This window comes from Sus scrofa, chromosome 1, assembly GCF_000003025.6.
Source record: "Sus scrofa isolate TJ Tabasco breed Duroc chromosome 1, Sscrofa11.1, whole genome shotgun sequence".
NCBI lineage: Eukaryota > Metazoa > Chordata > Mammalia > Artiodactyla > Suidae > Sus > Sus scrofa.
This window is the reverse complement of record NC_010443.5, coordinates 138,152,512-138,174,048: the sequence shown is the minus strand read 5'-3', so window position 1 is coordinate 138,174,048 and position 21,537 is coordinate 138,152,512. Positions and strand designations below refer to the sequence as shown.

The 21,537-nt window shown below is 37.6% G+C and overlaps 1 protein-coding gene across 4 annotated transcripts in view; it reads right to left on the bottom strand.

Moving 5' to 3' along the window:
* The window catches only part of LRRC28 (leucine rich repeat containing 28), a 196,309-nt gene that overhangs the window by 20,800 nt on the left and 153,972 nt on the right, over positions 1-21,537 (bottom strand). For all 4 annotated transcript variants that reach the window (XM_001925096.7, XM_013993225.2, XM_021098403.1 and 1 more), the window contains 2 exons: positions 9,719-9,894; positions 7,194-7,353 (listed from right to left, as the gene is read on the bottom strand). In XM_001925096.7, the coding sequence (XP_001925131.4) occupies positions 7,194-7,353; positions 9,719-9,894 (336 nt within the window). The remainder of the gene's footprint in view (positions 1-7,193; positions 7,354-9,718; positions 9,895-21,537) is intronic.

The window sequence follows — 21,537 nt, the reverse complement described above, 5'->3', positions numbered from 1 at the left end:
TAGCCAGCTGAATCCAACAACATATCAAAAAAATCATACACCATGACCAGGTAGGGTTCATCCCAGGTTCACAACATCATAAACCACATTAACAAAAGAAAAGTCAAAAATCATATGATCATCTCAATAGACGCAGAAAAAGCATTTGACAAAGTCCAACATCCATTCATGATCAAGACCCTCGCCAAAGTGGGTATAGAGGGAACATTCCTGAACATAATCAAAGCCATTTATGATAAACCCACAGCAAATACAATACTCAATGGAGAAAAATTGAAAGACTTCTCACTCAAATCTGGAACAAGACAGGGATGCCCACTCTCACCACTGCTCTTCAACATAGTTTTGGAAGTCCTAGCCACAGCAGTTCGACAAACAAAAGAAATAAAAGGCATCCATATAGGAAGAGACGAGATAAAACTGTCACTGTATGCAAATGACATGATACTATACATAGAAAACCCTAAGGACTCAACCCAAAAACTACCTGAACTGATTAATAAATTCAGCAAAATAGCAGGATATAAGATTAACATTCAGAAGTCAGTTGCATTTCTGCATACCAGCGATGAAATATTAGAAAAGGAATACAAAAATATGATACCTTTTAAAATTGCACCTCAAAAAATCAAATACCTCGGAATACACCTGACCAAAGAGGTAAAGGACCTATATGCTGAGAACTATAAAACTTTAATCAAAGAAATCAAAGAAGATGGAAAGAAATGGAAAGATATTCCATGTTCCTGGATTGGGAAAATCAATATTGTGAAAATGGCCATCCTACCCAAAGCAATCTACAGATTCAATGCAATCCCTATCAAATTACCCATGACAGTTTTCACAGAACTAGAACAAACAATCCAAACATTTATATGGAACAACAAAAGACCCAGAATTGCCAAAGCAATCCTGAGGAACAAAAACCAAGCAGGAAACATAACTTTCCCAGACTTTAAGAAATATTACAAACCACAGTCATTAAAACAGTGTGGTACTGGTATCAAAACAGACAGACAGACCAATGGAACAGAATAGAGAACCCGGAAATAAACCCTGACACCTATGGTCAATTAATCTTTGACAAGGGAGGCAAGAACATAAAATGGGAAAAAAAAAGTCTATTCAGCAAGTATTGCTGGGAAACCTGGACAGCTGCATGCAAAGCAATGAAATTAGAACACACCCTCACACCATGCACAAAAATAAACTCAAAATGGCTGAAAGACTCAAATATGAGACAAGACACCATCAAACTCCTAGAAGAGAACATAGGCAAAACACTCTCTGACATCAACCTCATGAATATTTTCTCAGGTCAGACTCCCAAAGCAACAGAAATAAGAGCAAAAATAAACCAATGGGACCTAATCAAAACTGACAAGCTTTTGCACAGCAAAGGAAACCAAAAAGACAACTTACAGAATGGAAGAAAATAGTTTCAAATGATGCAATGGACAAGGGCTTAATCTCTAGAATATATAAACAACTTATACAACTCAACAGCAAAAAAGCCAATCACCCAATGGAAAAATGGGCAAAAGACCTGAATAGACTGTCCTCCAAGGAAGATATGCAGATGGCCAGCAAACACCTGAAAAAATGCTCAACATCACTGATTATAAGAGAAATGCAAATCAAAAACTACTGTGAGCTATCACCTCACACGAGTCAGAATGGCCATCATTAATAAGTCCACAAATAACAAGTGCTGGAGGGGATGTGGAGAAAAGGGAATGTAAACTGGTACAGCCACTATGGAGAATAGTTTGGAGATACCTTAGAAATTTATACGTAGAACTTCCATATGACCCTGCAATCCCACTCTTGGGCATCTATCCGGACAAAACTCAACTTAAAAGAGTCACATGCACCTGCATGTTCATTGCAGCCCTATTCACAATAGCCAGGACATGGAAACAACCCAAATGTCCATCAACAGATGATTGGATTCGGAAGATGTGGTGTATATATACACAATGGAATACTACTCAGCCATAAAAAAAGAATGACATAATGCCATTTGCAGCAACATGGATCGAACTAGAGACTCTCATACTGAGTGAAATGTGTCAGAAAGACAAAGACAAATACCATATGATATCACTTATAACTGGAATCTAATATCCAGCACAAATGAACCTTTCTACAGAAAAGAAAATCATGGACTTGGAGAATAGACTTGCGGCTGTCCGGGGAGAGAGGGAGTGGGAGAGATCAGGAGCTTGGGGTTATCGAATACAACTTAGAATAGATTTACAAGGAGATCCTGCTGAGTAGCATTGAGAACTATGTCTAGATACTCGTATTGCAACAGAACAAAGGGTGGGGGAAAAAATGTATTTATGTAAGAGGAACTTGATCCCCATTCTGTACAGTGGAAAAATAAATAAATAAAATAAAAAAGAAAAAAGTTATAGTTATATTATATCTTAGTCTATTAAGTGTACAACAGCATTATGTCTAAAAAATGTATATACCTTAATTTAAAAATACTTTATTGCTGAAAAATGCTAAGCATCACCTGAGCCCTCAGTGGTAACATCAAAGATCACTGATCACAGGTCGTCATAACAAACTAATGAAAAAGTTTGAAGTATTATGAGAATTACCAAAGTGTGACACAGAGCCATGAACTGAGCAAACATTGTTGGAGAAATGGCACCAGTAGACTTCCTTGACGCAGGGTTGTCACAAACTTTCACTTATAAAAAGTGCAATGTCTGTGAAGTACGATAAGGTGAAGCACAGCAAGGTTTGTCTGATTTTAGCTGAAGAGATTACTACTAAGCAAAGCATTGAAGGCATGACCTGGTTTCTCTTTGGTGCTTACAGTAAAATGTGAGAGGTGGGGAGATAAACTGAGGGAACTGTTCAGCAAAAAAGAACCAGAACTTGAAGATTTGGAAAAGTCTCAGCCTATCTACATTCTAACAAGATGAGAAAGCATGTTCTAGAGAGAAAACCAAGAGTGTGGCCAGACAATGCTTTGTAAAGACATCAGGCATGTTTCTTGTGGAACTGGTCAAACAGATTTCAGCAGAAAGGCTGACAGCTTGGACTGAAGGGGACAGAGATGGGATAGGGTGAAGAAACACTGTCAGACTTCTGGGATGCTACAGGCAGGAAACAGGCAATAGGGCTATCAAGTAAAGGGAATAACCCTGGGGTTAGGGGTGGGGCCACCCAGTGGGCCTAAAGGACAGAGCATTTAGCCACAGCATCATTCTAAAGCATTAAAGTCTAATGAGATTTGCCCTTCTAGGTTTTGGACTTATTTGAAACTCATGATCTCTTGTTTTCTTTTTTGTGATAAAAATGTCTATCTTATAACTTGTCTGGTTTTACAGGTTCACAGATAGAGAAGTTTTATATATACCTTATTTAGATACTTAAGATGAGATTTTGAACTTAAAAGTTAGTTGATGCTGGAATGGGTTAGGATTTGGGGGTTCCTGGGATGGGGTGAATTTATTTTGTCTGAGAAGGACATGAATTTTCAGAGTCAGAAGACAGATTTTATGGGATGAACTGTACCCACTTCAAATTCCTACACTGAAGTCCTAATCCCCAGTACCCCAGAATGTGATTGCCACAGACTGAATTGTGTCCTCCCCGTTCTGCCATCGATTCACACGTTGAAGTCCTAATCTCCATGTGACGGTATTTGTAGATGGGGCCTTTTGGAGATACTAGGTTTAGGTGAGGTCATGAGGATGGGGCCCTCATGATAGGATGAATGCCCTTTTGAGAAGAGACAGCAAAGGTTCTCTGCACTGAATTTTTAGGTTGAAGCAGAGAAACAAGTAGCAGGAAAGAAGCCATCTTCAAACCAGGAAGAGCCCTCAGCATAACCTGACAGTGTGCACCCTGATTTCAGACATCCAGTCTTTAGACCTGTGAGAAATTAAATATCTGTGTTTAAGCCACCCAGTCTATGGTGTTCTGTTATGGCAGCCCTAGCAGAGTAATGCAGTAACCTTATTTGGGAACAGGATCATGGCTGGTGTAAAGAGGTGAGTTAGGATGAGGTCATTAGGGTGGGCCCTAGTGCAGTATCACTGGTGTCCTTACAAAAAACGGAACTTTGGACACTGAGATAGACATACACAGAGGTAAGATGATGCGAAGAGATGAGGGCGGATGATGGCTTCTGCAAGACAAGGAATGGGGCCTGGACTAGACCTCTCCTCTAGTCCTCAGAAGGAACCAACCCCGCAAACACCCTGGCTGCAGATGTCCAGCCTCCAGAGCTCTGAGACAACAGATTCCTGTTGTTTCAGCTACTCAGTTTTATTGCATTCCTAGGAAACTAATAAAATACCCCTGAAAAACGCTGGGTAGCCTGATTTCCTATGGGGAAATACAGAACCTGTGAGACTCATACACATGCGGGAAAAGCCAGGCACATGTTGTTATGCTAAAAAGTCATCCTCTAAGTTGACATTCTCCATTTTAATAAATTAAGAGTAATTTGGGGGGACAAAAATTTGCCGTGCCTATCATGACCAAAAGTCATGAACATACTAGCCATTATTTTCTGCTATAGATATTTGAAGATTTGGGTATTTACTGTTTATGCAAAACACTGTAATTTCTTTTTACTTGACTGTATTAAATTTAAGTTGGAACTAACACTTGTATGGGACTTGGTATTTCAGAAGAATATTCAATATGCTATTTTAAAATAATGCCAGATGTCCACATTAATTTAGACATTGGCTGATACAATGTATACTTTTATGACAAGCCATGTAAAAATGAATATCTTAGAAGACTTAAAAATAATATTATTAAGACCTTTTTGAGTTTATGATATTAAAAGCACTGATTTTATTTTCAGCATTAAGCTATTGAGATCCAAGTATTTGGTTTTCAGTTAGAAAATAAAGTACTTTAAAGACCATGGTAGAAACTAAAGTCAAAGCTTTTAGTACAATCTCCATAGCAACATGGAAAGGAGCAGAGCCTGGTGGACCAAATGAAAGCCACCAATTCTCAATTTCAGACCTTAGCATTAAATTGCCACAGAAAGCCATGTTTATATCTTGGTATTTCATTTTTCCTATAAACAGGCACTTCTGGCTTTGCTCAACAAAATGGCATTGCCTAAGTCCCATGTATTTGATACACTCATTTTACTAATGCTATTATATTTATGTTCTAAAACAATATAAGATAGTCACACTGAATTTTTAGGTTGAAGCAGAGAAACAAGTAGCAGTAAATGGAATATGCAAATACTTACTGAACAAGTTTCCCAAATTTCATATGAAGATTACACAAACATGGCTTCATCTGAAGGATCTACTTTATTTCCACAATTACCATGATAAAAAAGTTTACCTTTTCAAATAGGTATTTATTTATCAGCTACTAAGACAGCATCCTTACCATACTGAATTGTTTTCATTTTCATATTTTCAGTAAGAAAATGTCTTCTATAGGAAGGTGTGCAACAATGAAGAAGGATTTTGCTATAGATTAATGAATTAGTTAAGATTTTCTTATCATCTGTCTTATTAATATGAAGATCACTTGCTAAAGACACATACATGAAATAAATTTTTAAGTCTGAGCTACAAAAATAGATAGGGTTAACATTTACTTAATATTCATTACACACCAGGCACCATTCTGGGCTCTGTACATGAATGATCTCATTTATGAATGATACCCTCACAATGACTTTTTAAATAGATATTACTACGCTTCTTTTATTGATGAAAAGATAAAGCTCAGAGAAGTTAAGTAATTTGCTTAAGGTCTCCCAGGGGAGGAGTCAGAATCAGGGCCTGTGCACCTGACCGCTATTCTCTGTGGCTTCTCACATATATGCGTATTTGTTAATTTTATCCATGGAGTAACATAATGAAACTCTGACTCAGTCCTTTCAACTCTAATTTAAACAAAACTTGCTAAATTTGGTGATTTGATCACCTATGATCATAAGTAGCAAATCAGAAAGGGTTGGAGGAGGGCTTCTATAGGCAGTCAAAGTAAAGCAGGAAACATTAAAAATATAGAAAGTTGAAACAGAAACTGAAGTTTATAGCAAAAGAGGATTATTCAGGGTAAGAAAAAGATAAATGCAGTTTTGGGAAGGAGTGGGCAGAAAGATGGAAAAGGTAACTACCATGTGCAGAATACCCATTATGTGCCAGGTGTTTGCCTTCATCCTCAGACGGCCCTGCCCAGCAGGCTGTTCTAGCCCCATTTTGAGGCTCAGAGAGGTTCAGCACCCTGCCCACGCTCGCTCTCATTCTACAAAAATGATTACAAAGGAAACACTTCTTGGCCTGAATAGGGGTAACAAGTTATCTGGGAAATGTACTAGCCCAAAATACCACATTTGATGGATAAGTGAGGTATCATAGTACCTTTTTTTTTTTTTAAAACTTTGAAACACGCAAACTTAGAAGATCCTAAATTTAGAAAATCTATAAGCTGAGGTTGTGCTAATGGGGGATTTTTCATTTCATGTCCTATTTTCTTTCTTTCTTTTCTTTTTTTTTGGTCATGGAATGCAGTGACTTGATGTGGAATCTCAGTGCCCAGACCAGGGATTGAACCTAGGCCGCAGCAGTGAAAGCCCTGAGTACTAACCACTAGACCACCAGGGAACATCCCTTCATGTCCTATTTTTAATTGTCTGGTATTCTTTTTTTAAACTACCAGTGTGGGGTTTTTTACTTAGCTAACATTCTTAGCAAATTCAAGGCACTGTGCCAAGAAATAGAGTGGCAAGAGATTGCCATTTGGAAGGGTTAGCAATTCAAAACAGAAATACACACACATACAATGTTCAGCCACACACTTTCAGTTAGCAATGTGAATTAAATAGAAGGGCCGGGCTGGACCCATTACATAACCAATATTTTGTTCTTACATTGCTTATTGCCTAAAGACTATTGTGAATAGAAGAACAGCAGGAAAACAATCCTACAAAGAATGAGCTACTCTAAATACAATAAAACTGTTCTGTAAAAGACCAAAACTGTAATAAAGGGAAATCCAGTTTTCTTGTGATGTTGAAATGTGCATTCGTTTCATTTAGCTCTGTTGCAGGAAGCACTCTATGCCCATTTAAGGCTGCTGACTAAACCACACTTCTATGCACATCCTCCGTCACTCCCCATGACCCCACCCCCATGCCCCGCTGTAAGCCCTGGTGCCCACTTAGGTGTGATTACCCCTGGTGCAGCCCTGCCATTGGTGTCTCTCTCAGGGGAAAGAGCTTGGGGTAGACGATCGTAAACATGGGCTCACTACACCGGTGACAGTGCCCGAGGGGGCACTGCAGCAGCTCCAGGAGACTTCTGGGTAATGAGACTGGAGACAGAAAGTTCAAATCTGGAACACAACAGAAAATCATACACAAATGAAAAATGAGATTTCCTTAAACAAGGCTTCTTAAGATATTTCTCTTCGTTAGTAAGTTCAATTAGTTAAAAGCCCTGCATATTGGGAGTTCCCACTGTGGCACTGTGGGTTAAGAATTCGACTGCAGCAACTTGGGTCCCTACAGAGGTGTGGGCTCAATCCCGGGCCCAGTTCAGGGGGTTAAAGGATTCAGTGTTGCCACAGTTGTGGCATAGGTCACATCTGGGGCTCAGATTCAATCCCTGGCCTGGCAACTTCCACATGTTGCCTGTGCAGCCATTTAAAAAAAGAACTGCATGTTGAAAAATCTGTTATCTGACAGGTACTGAATAAAAACATAATATAATTTGGAAATGAAAGATATTTTTTACATTTTTGATACTAAGAGAAAACCTAAATCTACTCTTTCAAGAGCAACTAGAAGCTGTTCTGTGGTGGAGGCAAGGAAAGAATAAAGTCAAATATTTTTTAAGAATAAAGGCATTAAGTTTACCCAGAAAGGGTCTGTAAACTTCTATAAGAGACAGAGAACTAAAAAAAAGGACTAGGACAGAAGATTAAAACTAAGTTTTATTAAGTTCTTCCTCAATCTATTGGGCATTTAGAATCTATTGAGCTAAATTATATTTAATGAAAAGAATAAAAGAGGAAACAAAGAAATCAAAGAAAATGAAAAATAATAAAACCAAGCTTTTCCTTGCCTCACTCCCAGGAGATGTCATTAATAAAAACAGGGTGCCTCCTTCCCAATTTAGTCTGAGCTACACAGAAGAAACGTTTAAAGTAAAAAACCCAGGCAATCCTGAGTGCAAATTTACACAGGGTTGCTATTGATAGTAAACATTCAGGAGAGACAGAAATAGTCAGGGGAGTTCCCGTCGTGGCGCAGTGGTTAACGAATTTGACTAGGAATCATGAGATTGCGGGTTTGATCCCTGGCTTTGCTCAGTGGGTTAAGGATCCGGCGTTGCCATGAGCTGTGGTGGAGGTGGCAGATGTGGCTCGGATCCCGCATTGCTGTGGCTGTGGCGTAGGCCGGTGGCTACAGCTCCGATTCGACCCCTAGCCTGGGAACCTTCATATGCCGTGGCAGCGGCCCAAGAAATGGCAAAAAGACCAAAAGAAAAAAAAAAAGAAAAAGAAAAAGAAATAGTCAGAATGAGGTGAAATCCCAAAATACTGAATCATCTTCAAGAAGGAAATACAAATTACCTTATCATCTTCTATATCTGTTCAGACATCAATAGCCATTTTGAAAAATGTAATTTACTCATAGGTAAATGACTTCAGTTTTCTGTTTAGTTTTAAAAAACAACTTAATACGTATGAGACTTTCCTGGAAGTCGCTATTAAATGTTTTTGTACGGACCCCCTTTATTTTAAAAAGCAAAGATAACACATTTAGCAGGGTTTTTTTTTTTTTTTTTCTTTTTTTTCTTTTTAGGGCCACACCTTCAGCATGTGGATGTTTCCAGGCTAGGAGCTGAATCAGAGCTACAGCTGCTGGCCTACGCCATAGCAATGTGGGATCTGAGCCACATCTGCAACCTACACCACAGCCCACAGCAATGCCACATCCTTAACCCACTAAGTGGGGCCAGGGACTGAACCCCCAAGCTCTTGGATACAAGTTGGGTTCATTACCATTGAGCCAAGATGAGAACTCCTCATTTAGCAGTTTTAAAATCACATGAAATAAATTTTCTTATTAATTTGCCTAGTGCACTCTTAATGCTTTAAGATATTCACTCTACAACACCTATGACATATACACAATGCCAAATCTTTTCTAAACCAAGAGTTGGCATGTGTGGCAACACTGCCAAAGGTTCCCGAAATTAATTTCCCTTTAGGTATATAACTTTCTCAGATGTGAGGAGACTACAAGCCCTACCCTGTTGGAAGAAGACTCCAACTCTACTTGAAGGATAAGGTCTTTGAATATTTTTTCACACTGAAGAAAGTGCCTTTGCCAGCCTTCTCACTTCCACCAAACCAATATTCCCCAACACCAATTTCTTTCAATGAAACCACACAGTTTAACTTTTAACCTCTGTTCTTTGTGACCGAAGACCAGATTAAGTGAATGCTTTTCTGGGTCTACAAGGGGTGCTGAAGGGATCAGTAATGATAAAATACAAAAACTTTTCTCTTATTAAAAAAAAATCCCACTGCACAACAATGTGAATATACTAAATATCACTAAACTGAATACTTAAAAATGGTAAATTTTATGTTACATACATTTCACCACAATTTTAAAAAAATGAACATCAAAATAGCATAAAAACAATATCTAGGCTCACAGAAAAAAGAAAAGAAAGGACCCACGTACCTTTTAGAGAACTGTGGTAGGTACGATGCAGACTCCTCATGGCCAGCTCTTGGAGAGGCAGGACATGATCCTTCTCTGTCCCTATGGCCTTCACTTCAGCAGGGAGGAAAACAGTTAGTGGCCCTGATGAGAAGGAAAGCAGCTTCACCTCAGAAACTTGAATGGGAGCACCACAGCTACAGAAAGACACATATTTGAAGTATATTAGCTGAAAAGAAATGAATATATGTGCCAATAAAAATGTGTTAATCAAAATACACACTTAACATTTTAAGACACTGATGAATTATCAGAATTCTTTTCAAAGCGAACAGATCCTATCCTGGGTTCCTTAATAAAACATGGCACAGTAATTTAAACTCATCATTTGGAACTCAACTACATCATTGCTGAGGTCTGGGCACTTCCAGTAAGGACAAATTTGGAAGCAATTTCTTTCACAGGATCTACACAATTTGCTTTGTAAGCTCTATTTATCCTCATTTTTCTTACCCTTTCCAAGTTTATGTTTACTGAAAATTTCAAAATTAAAAGGAACAAAGAGTGCTCTGTTAAGCTACGGCACCTTGATTCAATAGAATTTTTGTGTGGAAAAGCCCTACAAAGCAAATAGATTTTCAATGGTAGCAGATGAATTTATTGGGTCCTTCCATAAACTTGTAGAGAAAACATTCTTGGCAAAACCTATTAAACAAGCCAAGTCACGTCCTAGTCCCTATAACCCCTCATAAACAGAAGGCAGAGACATCCTTGTTCCTTTAGCTACAGGGTCACCAAAACTCAGGAGTCCAATGTCATTCTACCTCCTGTCTGAGACATCAGGTTACCTATAAATCCCAACACTCTTCTTCTCTAACAACAACCTTGGTTCTCTTAGACTCAGCATATGATAATCTCTCTATCCTCAACTAGAAACTGGCAATGGAGAAAACACAGAATTGGAGGTAGAGGTCTTGGCTTATTTGTTCATTAGAATTTCCTTCATCTGGAGTTTCCGTTGTGGCGCAGCGGAAATAAATCCAACTAGGAAACATGAGGTTGTAGGTTCGATCCCTGGTCTCGCTCAGTAGGTTAAGGAGCCAGTGTTGTCGTGAGCTGTGGTATAGGTCACAGACACGGCTTGGATCCTGTGTTGCTGTGGCTGTGGTGTAGGCTGGCAGCTGTAGCTCCAATTAGAGTCCTAGCCTGGGAACTTCCACATGCCGTGGTTGAGACCTAAAAAGCAAAAAAAAAAAAAAAACCAAAACAAAACAAAAAAACTTCCTTCATCTGCTCATTCCTTCAAAAATCAGAAAATGTTTCCAGAGCACCTACTCTACACCAGTCAGTCAAAATGCTTAAATTAAAAAAAAAGATGCCCTCCTTCCCTTGAAAAATATAATAATTATAATTATTCTAACATCTGGTCAGAGAAGACAAAGGAACTAACTCTGTCCAGAGAATTAGGGAAGGTTTGGCAAAGAAGATAGTATCTGACCTAGAATTCAATTTTACTGAATCAACTTCTCTAGCGGGCTCAAGAAAAAGATCCTCAGAAGGCCATTCTGGCCCCCCTACTGGGCAAAGGAACCATTTCCCCAAATTCTAACATTATGGCTTGGTTTTACCTTTTTCAACAGCATGAAGAATTCTGTGTCTGGCTCCTTTTATCAACATTATATTTTGGGGATGCATTCACGCTGCTGTGCGTACTATAGTTTATTCACTTTCATTACTGTGCAGTAATTGATAAACCTATGGCTGTTTCTACTGTGGGGCTATTATGAATATTTCTGTATATATTATTTGATACATATGAGTATAAAATTCTGTTAGGTACAGAACTGAGCTATTATAGTGAGGTAACATGGATCAGAACTGAGCTATTATAGTGAGGTAACATGGATGATTAAAAGATAGATACATACAAAAACAGAGTGAGGGGGAGTGAGAGCTGTACTACTTTAGATAACATAATCAAAGAAAGTCTTTCTAAGGAGGTGACATTTGAGCAGAGACCTGACTGAAGAGAAGAGTTAACTCAGGGAAGAAGAACTCAGTCATAGCCTCATAGTCACCTTAAATTGAGGAGGACAAAGAACTAAGAGTTCAGGGAGTTCACAGGGCACCCCCTGCAGGAAGCAGGAAGAGTTCGCAGGGCAGAGAACCTCAGGGGAGAGAAATGTACAGAGAGAACTCTGGAGATCTGCAGAAGGTCCCCTTTGAGTACTCAGATGAGTACTGTTCCACACATGTGGGGAAGCTACCTCAGGCTGGAAAAAAGACAAGGTGAAAAGATGAAAAGAAACAGTGCCCAGCAGTCACACAGGGTTGGAAATAATGCCTACTCTTATCAGTCAGACTTGAAACTCATAATTCAAGGGGCACTGAGTAGAGTGCACAAAAGGATCTTATCTCAGTAGTGGTGAATAATTAGCACTAGACTGAACACCATTCCAATCCTACCTAACAAGTCCTAAAAGCCATATCTGAAAAGATTAAACTGTTTCCACTTAAACGTATCCCAGAACATACATCAAGAATAGTTATATGAATACAAAAATATCTAGCACTCAACATGATAATATTCACACTGTCTGGCATCCAATCAAAAATTACCAGGCTCTCCAATGACCAGGAAAATATGACATGTAATGAGGGGGAAAAAAATCATGTAACTGAAACCAACCAAGAAGATTTAAATACATGTTAAAACTGGCAGGAAAGGTCATTATAGCAATAATTATAACTACCACATAGAATAAGGACATGTTACATAAGGAAACTAAAAATAAGAGAGTAAATGAAACCCTAAGCAAATAAAATAAGAAAATCAATGACACAGAAAACAGGAATAGAGAGAAATCCATGAGAACAAAAGCTGAATCTTTGAGAAGATCAATAAAATCAATACATCTATAACCAGACTAATCAGACACAAATTACCAATATTAGAAATGAGAAAAGAGACATTTTCCAGTTTTTACAGATAATGAAAAAGTAAGAAGTAACTTTATGCTAAAAAGTCCTTTAAGGACAAAAATTACCAAAGCTCACTCAAGATACAAGGAAGTTGAAATTACTTATTAATCAAGTTGAATTTGTAGTTAAAAGGTAGGAAATTCTTCCCAACTCATTCTATGAAGCCAGCATTATCCTGATCCAAAACCAGATGAACGTATGACAAGAATAAAGAAACAACCAGTTATCACTCATGAATGCACATGGAAAAAGTCTACAACAAAATTTTAGCAAATTGGATTCAATGATATATATAATCACTAGGACAAAATGAAATTTATCCCATTAAGATTGTATTAACCTTAGAAAGTCAATGTAATCCACTATTTCAAAACCAAAAAAAGAAAAGCCATATAACCATTTCAATAGATGCAGAAAAAGGGTCTAACAAAATTCAACACCCATCCCTAATTTAAAAAACTCTCAGAGTTCCCACTATGGCTCAGCAGGTTAAGAACCTGACCTAGTATCTGTGAGGATGAGGGTTTGATCCCTGGCCTTACTCAGTGCGTTAAGGATCTGGTGTTGCTGCAAGCTGTAGCTTAGGTCACAGATGCAGCTCGGATCTGGTGTTACTATGGCTGTGGTGTAGGCCTGCAGCTGCAGCTCTGATCTGACCCCTCGCCCAGGGAACTTTCATATGCCACAGGTGTAGCCTTAAAAAAAAGAAGAAAAATAAAAACTCTCAGCAAACTAGGAATAGAAGGGAATTTACTCACCTGATAAAGGTTAATGTATTAAAAAACAATCCAACAGTCAATAATTATTATATTTAATGTTGAAAGATTGTTTTCCCCATAAGTTCAGCAAGACAAACATGTCTGCTCTCACTACTTCTATTTAACATTGTACTGAAGCTTCTAACCAGTGCAATAAAGAAAAATAAAAGGCAACCAGATTTTAAAAGAAAAGTAAAACTGTCTTTTTTTCCAGAAGACAGGATTGTGTATGTAAAAAGTCCAATGAAGTCTATAAAAAACCTACTGGAACTAACAAGTGAGCTTGGCAAGTTTGAAAGATACGAGATCAATATACAAAGTCATTTGTTTTTCTATATGGTCGGATAATCAATTAAAATTTTAAAAAGCGTTAAATCCCACATACAATACTGTGAAAAATACAAAATACTTAGGGATAAATCTGACAGAAAACACCCAAGTCCTGTACCCAAGAAAAAAATGCATGGTAATTAAGACATTTATTGTAATCATGAGTTGGAAGACCCAATATTGTTAAGATGTTAATTCTCTTCAAATTGATCTACGGGTTCAATGTAATCAAAATCACAGGCCTTTTAAAAATATAAACTGAAAAATTTATTCTAAAATTTATATAGATCTGATTATAAGATTTCTGTAGAAAAGCAAAGCAGTTAGAATAGCCAAAATTTTATTAAAAATTTTAAGACTTGTAAAACTATGATAATCAAGACAATGTGGTATTGGTTTCAAAGCACAGAGATGAATAGGAGCAGACAGAATATCCAGAGATAGACTCACATGTATATGGACAGCTAATTTTCACCTAAGGTACAAAGACAATAGAGTGGAGTAAAGATAGAATTTTTAACAAATGGTGCTTGAACAACTGTATATCCTTATGTAAAAAAGAACTTCAGGGGTTCCCTGGTGACTCAATGGGTTAAGGATCCAGTGCTGTCACTGCTGTGGCTTAGGTTGTAGCTATGGTATAGGTTTGATCCCTGGCCCAGGAACTTCTATATGCTGTGGGTGCATCTGAAAAAAAAAAAAAAAAAAAAAAAAAGGAACTTCAAACATACCTTATATCATGTACAAAAAGTAACTCAAAACAAGTCACAGATCTAAATGTAAACATAATTCCTTAAAAATTCTAGAAGACAACAAAAGGGAAAACTTTTGCGATTTGGATTACACTAGAAGCAATACCCATAAAGGAACAAATTAATAAACTGGACTTTATCAAAATAAAAATTATATGTTCTTTAAAAGGCCCTGTGAGGAGAGTGAAAAGGTAAGCCATGGACTAGGAGAAGATATGTGCAAAGCACATACATGTATAAAGGAGGTATATCCAGACTCTATAGAGAATTTTCAAAACTCAAAAAAACCACAAACACCCAAGGAAAAAAATGGGAGAAAGTTAAACAGACTTGAATTATATCAAAGAAGATAAATGGATGCCAAATAAGACATAAAAAGATGCACACCTTATTCACTAGGCTAATGACATTTAAAAACATAATGCTTGGTAGAATTTGCCTGTGAAGCCATCAGGTCCTGGACTTTTGTTTGCTGGGAATTTTAAAATTACTGACTCAATTTCAGAACTGGTAATTGGTCCATCCATATTTTCTATTTCTTCCTGGTTCAGTCTTGGGAGATTGTACCTTTCTAAGAATTTGTCAATTTCTTCTAGGTTGTTCATTTTACTGGCATATAATAGTTCACAGTAGCCTCTTAAGATCCTTTGTATTTCTGTGGTGTTGGTTGTACCTTGTTTTTCATTTCTGCTTTTATTTATTTGGGTCCTCTCTCTTTTTCTTGATAGGGCTGGCTAAAGGCTTATCGATTTTATCTTTTCAAAGAACCAGCTTTTAGTTTCACTGATATTTTCTACTGTTTTTCTAGTTTCTATTTCACTTATTTTTGCTCTGATCTTTATGATTTCTTTACTTTTACTAACTTCTGGGCTTTGATTTTTCTTTCTCTAGTTGCTTTAGTTGTAAGGTTAGGTTGTTTCATAACAGAAATATCACTACATACCTAGGACAAAATTTAAAAGACTGGCTATTCCAAGTGTTGGCAAAAATATTTAAGAACTGAAAATCTCTTATACTATAGGTGGGAATGTAAAATGGCACAGTTATTTTTGAAAGTTGGGCAGTTTGTTAAAAAATCAAACATATACATACTGTATGACACTCCACTCCTAGGTATTTATCCAAGGAAATTTAAGTCTAGCACCTTTAAAAGACAGTCTACATACAGTCAGACTGGTTTTATCTGCAATAAAGACAAAAACCAGAACCAACACAAATGTCTATTAACAAGTGAATGGGAACAACCTGTAGTATATCCATACAATGGAATTCTACATATCAATAAAAAAATGGACTACTGCCTGATGGGAGGGGGAGGGAGTGGGAAGGATCGGGAGCTTGGGTTTATCAGACACAACTTAGAATAGATTTACAAGGAGATCCTGCTGAATAGCATTGAGAACTTTGTCTAGATACTCATGTTGCAACAGAAGAAAGGGTAGGGGAAAAATGTAATTGTAATGTATACATGTAAGGATAACCTGACCCCCTTGCTGTACAGTGGGAAAATAAAAAAAATTATATATAAAAAAAGGACTACTGATATACACTATATTCTGATATACACTCCAAATCCCCATGCTGAGTGAAAGAAGCCAGAGCAAAACAATATACACTGTTCGAACTGATATACACTCCAAATCCCCATGCTGAGTGAAAGAAGCCAGAGCAAAACAATATACACTGTTCGAATCTATTCATATAAAACTCAAGAAGACATAAGTTAATCAACTGTGAGAGAACACAGATCAGTGGCTGCCTGAAGATAAGGATGAGGAACAGGAAGGATGGATTTTCAAGGGGTACAAGGAAATTTTCAAGGGGTACAACTCATGTTGCAACAGAAGAAAGGGTAGGGGAAAAATGTAATTGTAATGTATACATGTAAGGATAACCTGACCCCCTTGCTGTACAGTGGGAAAATAAAAAAAAATTATATATAAAAAAAGGACTACTGATATACACTATATTCTGATATACACTCCAAATCCCCATGCTGAGTGAAAGAAGCCAGAAGATAAGGATGAGGAACAGGAAGGATGGATTTTCAAGGGGTACAAGGAAATTTTATGTGATGGATATGTTTACTATCTTAATTGTAGTGATGGTTTCAGAGGTATGTTATGTTTGTGTGTATATACCTATATATGCCAAAACTTTTCAAATTATGTATATCCTTAATATATTACAATTTACCTTATATCAATGTAGAAATGGAGGTAAAAGTCTAACTGGTGTGGGTTATAAGAGAATAGAAAGAAGTGGAGAAAGTGACTATAGACATCTCTTTCAAAGAATTTTTCTCTAAAGATAAGCAGAAAAGTAGCAGAGAAACTGGAGAATGAAAATAAAATGTTATACGAAAGAAATACACCACAGAAGAAAATACACAGCATCCTTCCATTTACACAAAGTTAAAGAAGAGGTACAAAGCTTGACAATATACTATATGGGGATTCATTTTCATATATTAAAATCATAATGGTGAAAATGAATGATAAATACAAAATTAAAAATAGAGGCTAACCTTGGAAAAGGAGGAGCATATATTGGAAAGGACCATACAGGGGCTTCAAAATTTCTGATAATGTTATTTTTGTAAGCTAATGATATTTATTTACACTGATGTGCAAGGTCAAAATATGGAAGCTTTCTAGTCAATTTTAAGAAATGACCCTCTAACCTTAGTTGAAGCAAAAGGAAGAAAACTTAAGCAGAAAGGTACCGTATGGAGGCAGGCGGCCTTAACATTTCCTTGTGGATCCTGAATCATACCCCTTAACTTAGGCAACACCATCTTTATTCAATGAGCCATGGCTATTCTTGCCTACAGGCCAAATTGGGCCTGGGATTTTCTACATCCTGTCATTCCGAATATATACAGGCGCGCGCGTGTGCGCGCGCGCGCACACACACACACACACACACACACACACACTTTTTTTTTTTTTTTTTGCTCTTTTAGGGCCACACTTGCGGCATTTGGAAGTTCCCAGGCTAGGAGTCAAATTGGAGCTATAGCTGCTGGCCTATACCACAGCCACAGCAACGCAGGATCTGAGCTGCATCTTGGACCTACACCACAGCTCATGGCAACACAGGATCCCTGATCCAATAAGTGAGGCCAGGGAATGAACCCGCATACAGATTCGTTTCTGCTATTCCATAATGGGAATACCCCCCCCAATGCAAATTTTACTCTTCCCTAAATCAAATCCCTTTATAAAGTCTTTCCTGACATTCCCCTTTTTACCAATGACCTTCCATAATATTTGACATTTCTAAATCACACATTTTCTAAGTGCATTCTTCTGTTGTTAACTCATCATATGTGTTCAGTTTTCTCTTCTATCTAGCGGTTCTAAATTGGTACCTAAGCAGTTCTAAATACAGACTAGTTGTTTTGAGTCTTCACACATAAAGAAGTTTGAAAGAGAAAAGATAAAAAGAAAATGGTAAAAAGAATACTGAGTCATCTGCATCACACTTAAAAGGAAACACTTTAGGGTAGCTTGTAGGGGTCCAGTTTCTCTCAGGACCAGGAGATGTTCTAGAGATGCAAGCACCACAAATATCTGTATTTGGTTACCCAACAGGATGGAAACATTTAAGGAAACAATTATTTAGGAAAATGATAGTAATCTGTCAAGTGAGATTTTTGAGGAAAAAAAAATCTCAGTTATTGATTAAGTTAAATTTATCTTGAGTCAAGTGTTTATCAGTGATGAACTATGAAAAACCACAATATAAGCCAGTTAAATCTGTTAAGAGAATGAGTGACAAGCTACAGACTGGGAGAAGATAACTGCAAATCACATGTTTGATGAAAAACATGTACTCAGAGTATATAAAGACCTTTCAAAAACCAATAATAAAACCCCAATCAAATCTGTTTAAAAATTTGCAAAAGATTGGAATGCACATCACCAAAGAAGATACAGCTAACTCTTGAACAACATGGGTTTAAATTGTGTGGGTCCACTTAAACATGAATTTTTTTCAGTAATAAGTACCACAATATTATAGGATCTGAAGTTGGTTAAATCCACAAATGCAGAATCACAGATATGGAAGAACTCCAAATATGGTGGACTGACTGTAAGCTATAGGCAGATTTTGGGCTGCACCAAGGGTCCTGCATTGACCCCTACATTGTTTAAGGTTCAAATGTATATATGGCTGGCAAATAAGCACATGAAAAGGTTCAACATTAACAGTAATTAGAGAAATGCAAATTAAAACCATGAGATATTACCAATTTGTTAGAATGTCTCAAAGAAAAAAAAAACTGACTAAACTCATGAAATACAAAATAGCACAGCCATATTGCAAAACAGTTTTGCAGTTTTGTATATAAAGTTAAACATACACTTATCACATAACCCAGTGAATGTCTTACGTATTTACCCAAGTGAAATGCAACTGCGGTCTCAGGAAACCCCATACAAGAATGTTTGCAGCAGTCCATATCATTTCATTTATATGACATTCTAGAAAAGGTAAAATAAAGGCACACAAAACAGAGCATTGTTTCCAGGGGCCGGGTGTCTCCCAGAGAGGAAAGTTTCATTTCAAAGGGACACTGGGGACATTCTGGGGGTGAAAGAACTGTTCTAAACCTTGATTATAGTGGTAGCTATATTTGTATGTATGCATTTGTCAAAATTCACAGCAATATGCACTAAAAAGGGTGAATTTTTCTGTATGTAAGTTACAGTTTAATAAAACAAACAAAAGCCAAGCAAATAGTACCACAGCGTTAAAGCACAGTCCTGGAGCCCTCTGCCCTGTTAGCCATCAGCCTTTTAGTTGCTGGATTATGGGGAGATCTTAGGGAAAAGGCAGACACAGCAGTGGGGGACCTCAGGGGCTTTTAGTCCAATAGCTATTCACAAACTTGTGTAGATACACTTCAGTACTGTCAATAATTTAACAGCTAGTATGAGTGTACTAGTGCAAACCAGCTGCACACTGGCCTGTCAACTGGTGTGAGAAGTTACATGAACTTTTTCTCAATATTTTTCAATTTGCTGCTTTGCTTTTATCTCTTTTACTTTTGAAACCTCTGTTGACCCTACATGATCACATAAGCATAAGAGTCTATAGCAGGGCAACTGTGACTCTGCATGAATATTTCTATGGGTTAGAAAGATATTACCCTTATGATCCATTTTGTGAAGATGAGGAAAAAAATTTAAATTTTACTTTGTAGTTATTGTCTGGTTCTTAATATGGAAAAAATTAAGATGAGGGGATCATATCCAAAATGCTATTATGCAGTATGGCCACTAAGTCTGGAAACACAAACAAATCATTCTTTTGATGATATACAATAATACACAGGGTGATGATTAAATTTTTGTATCAACTTGGCTAGGCTATGGCACCCAGATATTTGGTCAAACACCAGTCCACATGTTTATGTGAGGTATTTTCCTTTTTTAGATGAGATTAACATTTAAATCAGTAGACTTTGAAGACAGCTGATTACCCTCTATAATGTTGAGAACACACCTCATATAATCAGTTGAAGGCCTTTAAGAAAGAAACACTGAGGTCCCCCAAGGAAAAATTCAGACTTCCTTACACTCAAGCTGCCACATCAGCTCTTACTTGGGTCTCTAGTATGCTCTGCAGATTTCAGACCTGCTGTCTCTAGCCTGCTCTGCAGATTTCAGACCTGCAGGCCTCCACAATCACATGAGCCAATTTCTTAAAATAAATCAAACTTCCCCCTCTTCTTGACACCCACTACCCCTCCCCCCCCAAACCTACTGGTTCTGTTGCTATGGAGAAGTCTGACTAATACTCATGGTAAACAATATTGTTTGTTTCCAAACTTTATAGTCACACTTTAGTATCAAAATCCTGAGCAAACCATAAAACAAGAAAAATACAGGGGGAAAAGCAAGTCATTCATGACTATTTACTTCATACTGTTACTGCCTCAGCAGCTGCTCACAATTTTCAATGAAGTCTACAATTTTTGATGTCCAAAAAATTTAACAATATAGAATAACAAATAAATGTTTAAAAAATTGAAAGCCAGGAGTTCCCATTGTGGCGCAGGGGTTAATGAATCCAACTAGGAACCATGAGGTTGTGGGTTTGATCCCTGGCCTTGCTCATTGGGTTAAGGATCTGGCATTGCTCCATGAGGTTGCGGGTTTGATCCCTGGCCTTGCTCATTGGGTTAAGGATCCGGCATTGCTCCATGAGGTTGCGGGTTTGATCCCTGGCCTTGCTCAGTGGGTTAAGGATCTGGCGTTGCCATGAGATGTGGTATAGGTCGAAGACACAGCTCAGATCCCACCTTGCTGTGGCTCTGGCGTAGGCCAGCGGCTACAGCTCTGATTAGATCCCTAGCCTGGGAATCTTCATATGCTGCAGGAAGCGGCCCTAGAAAAGGCAAAACGACAAAAAACAAAAACAAAAAAACGAACTGAAAGCCAGATTTTTAACCTGCTGCATCACAAGGGAACTACCTGCATTTTCAAACTTCCCATTCCACCTACCAAAGTGTTAAAAGCAAAGAATTCATTAAATTCCTTTACCAGAAGACCTCAAATAACAATCTTTTTATACTTCAGGAAATACAATGTCATCCATATGCTCAGTATTGTGGGAACTGCTATCAAACTTTTTTAACAAAAGTTTTTCTCAGCTTAAAATAAGAGGAAAAGGAAAGGGGAGACGTAGATATGGAAAAGGACAGAAATTACGCCACCCAGACAGAAGCAGCCCTGGTTTGGATAAAGCGTCTGTCATCCTGGCAGAGCCTCCTTTAAGGATTAGTTTGGTTCCATTTGAGAATGCATTTATTTTACTTTCATTCTTGATGAGTATTTTCGCTGGTGCTAGGCTGATTGTTTTTTTCATTGGCACTTTAAAAATATCATTCCACTGTTTTCTAGTCTTCAAAATTTCTGATGAGAAGGCAGTGGCCTTTTGAATTACTCCTTTGTCTGTAGTTTGTCATTTTTCTCTGGTTGCTTTCAAGATCTTCTTTTTATCTTTG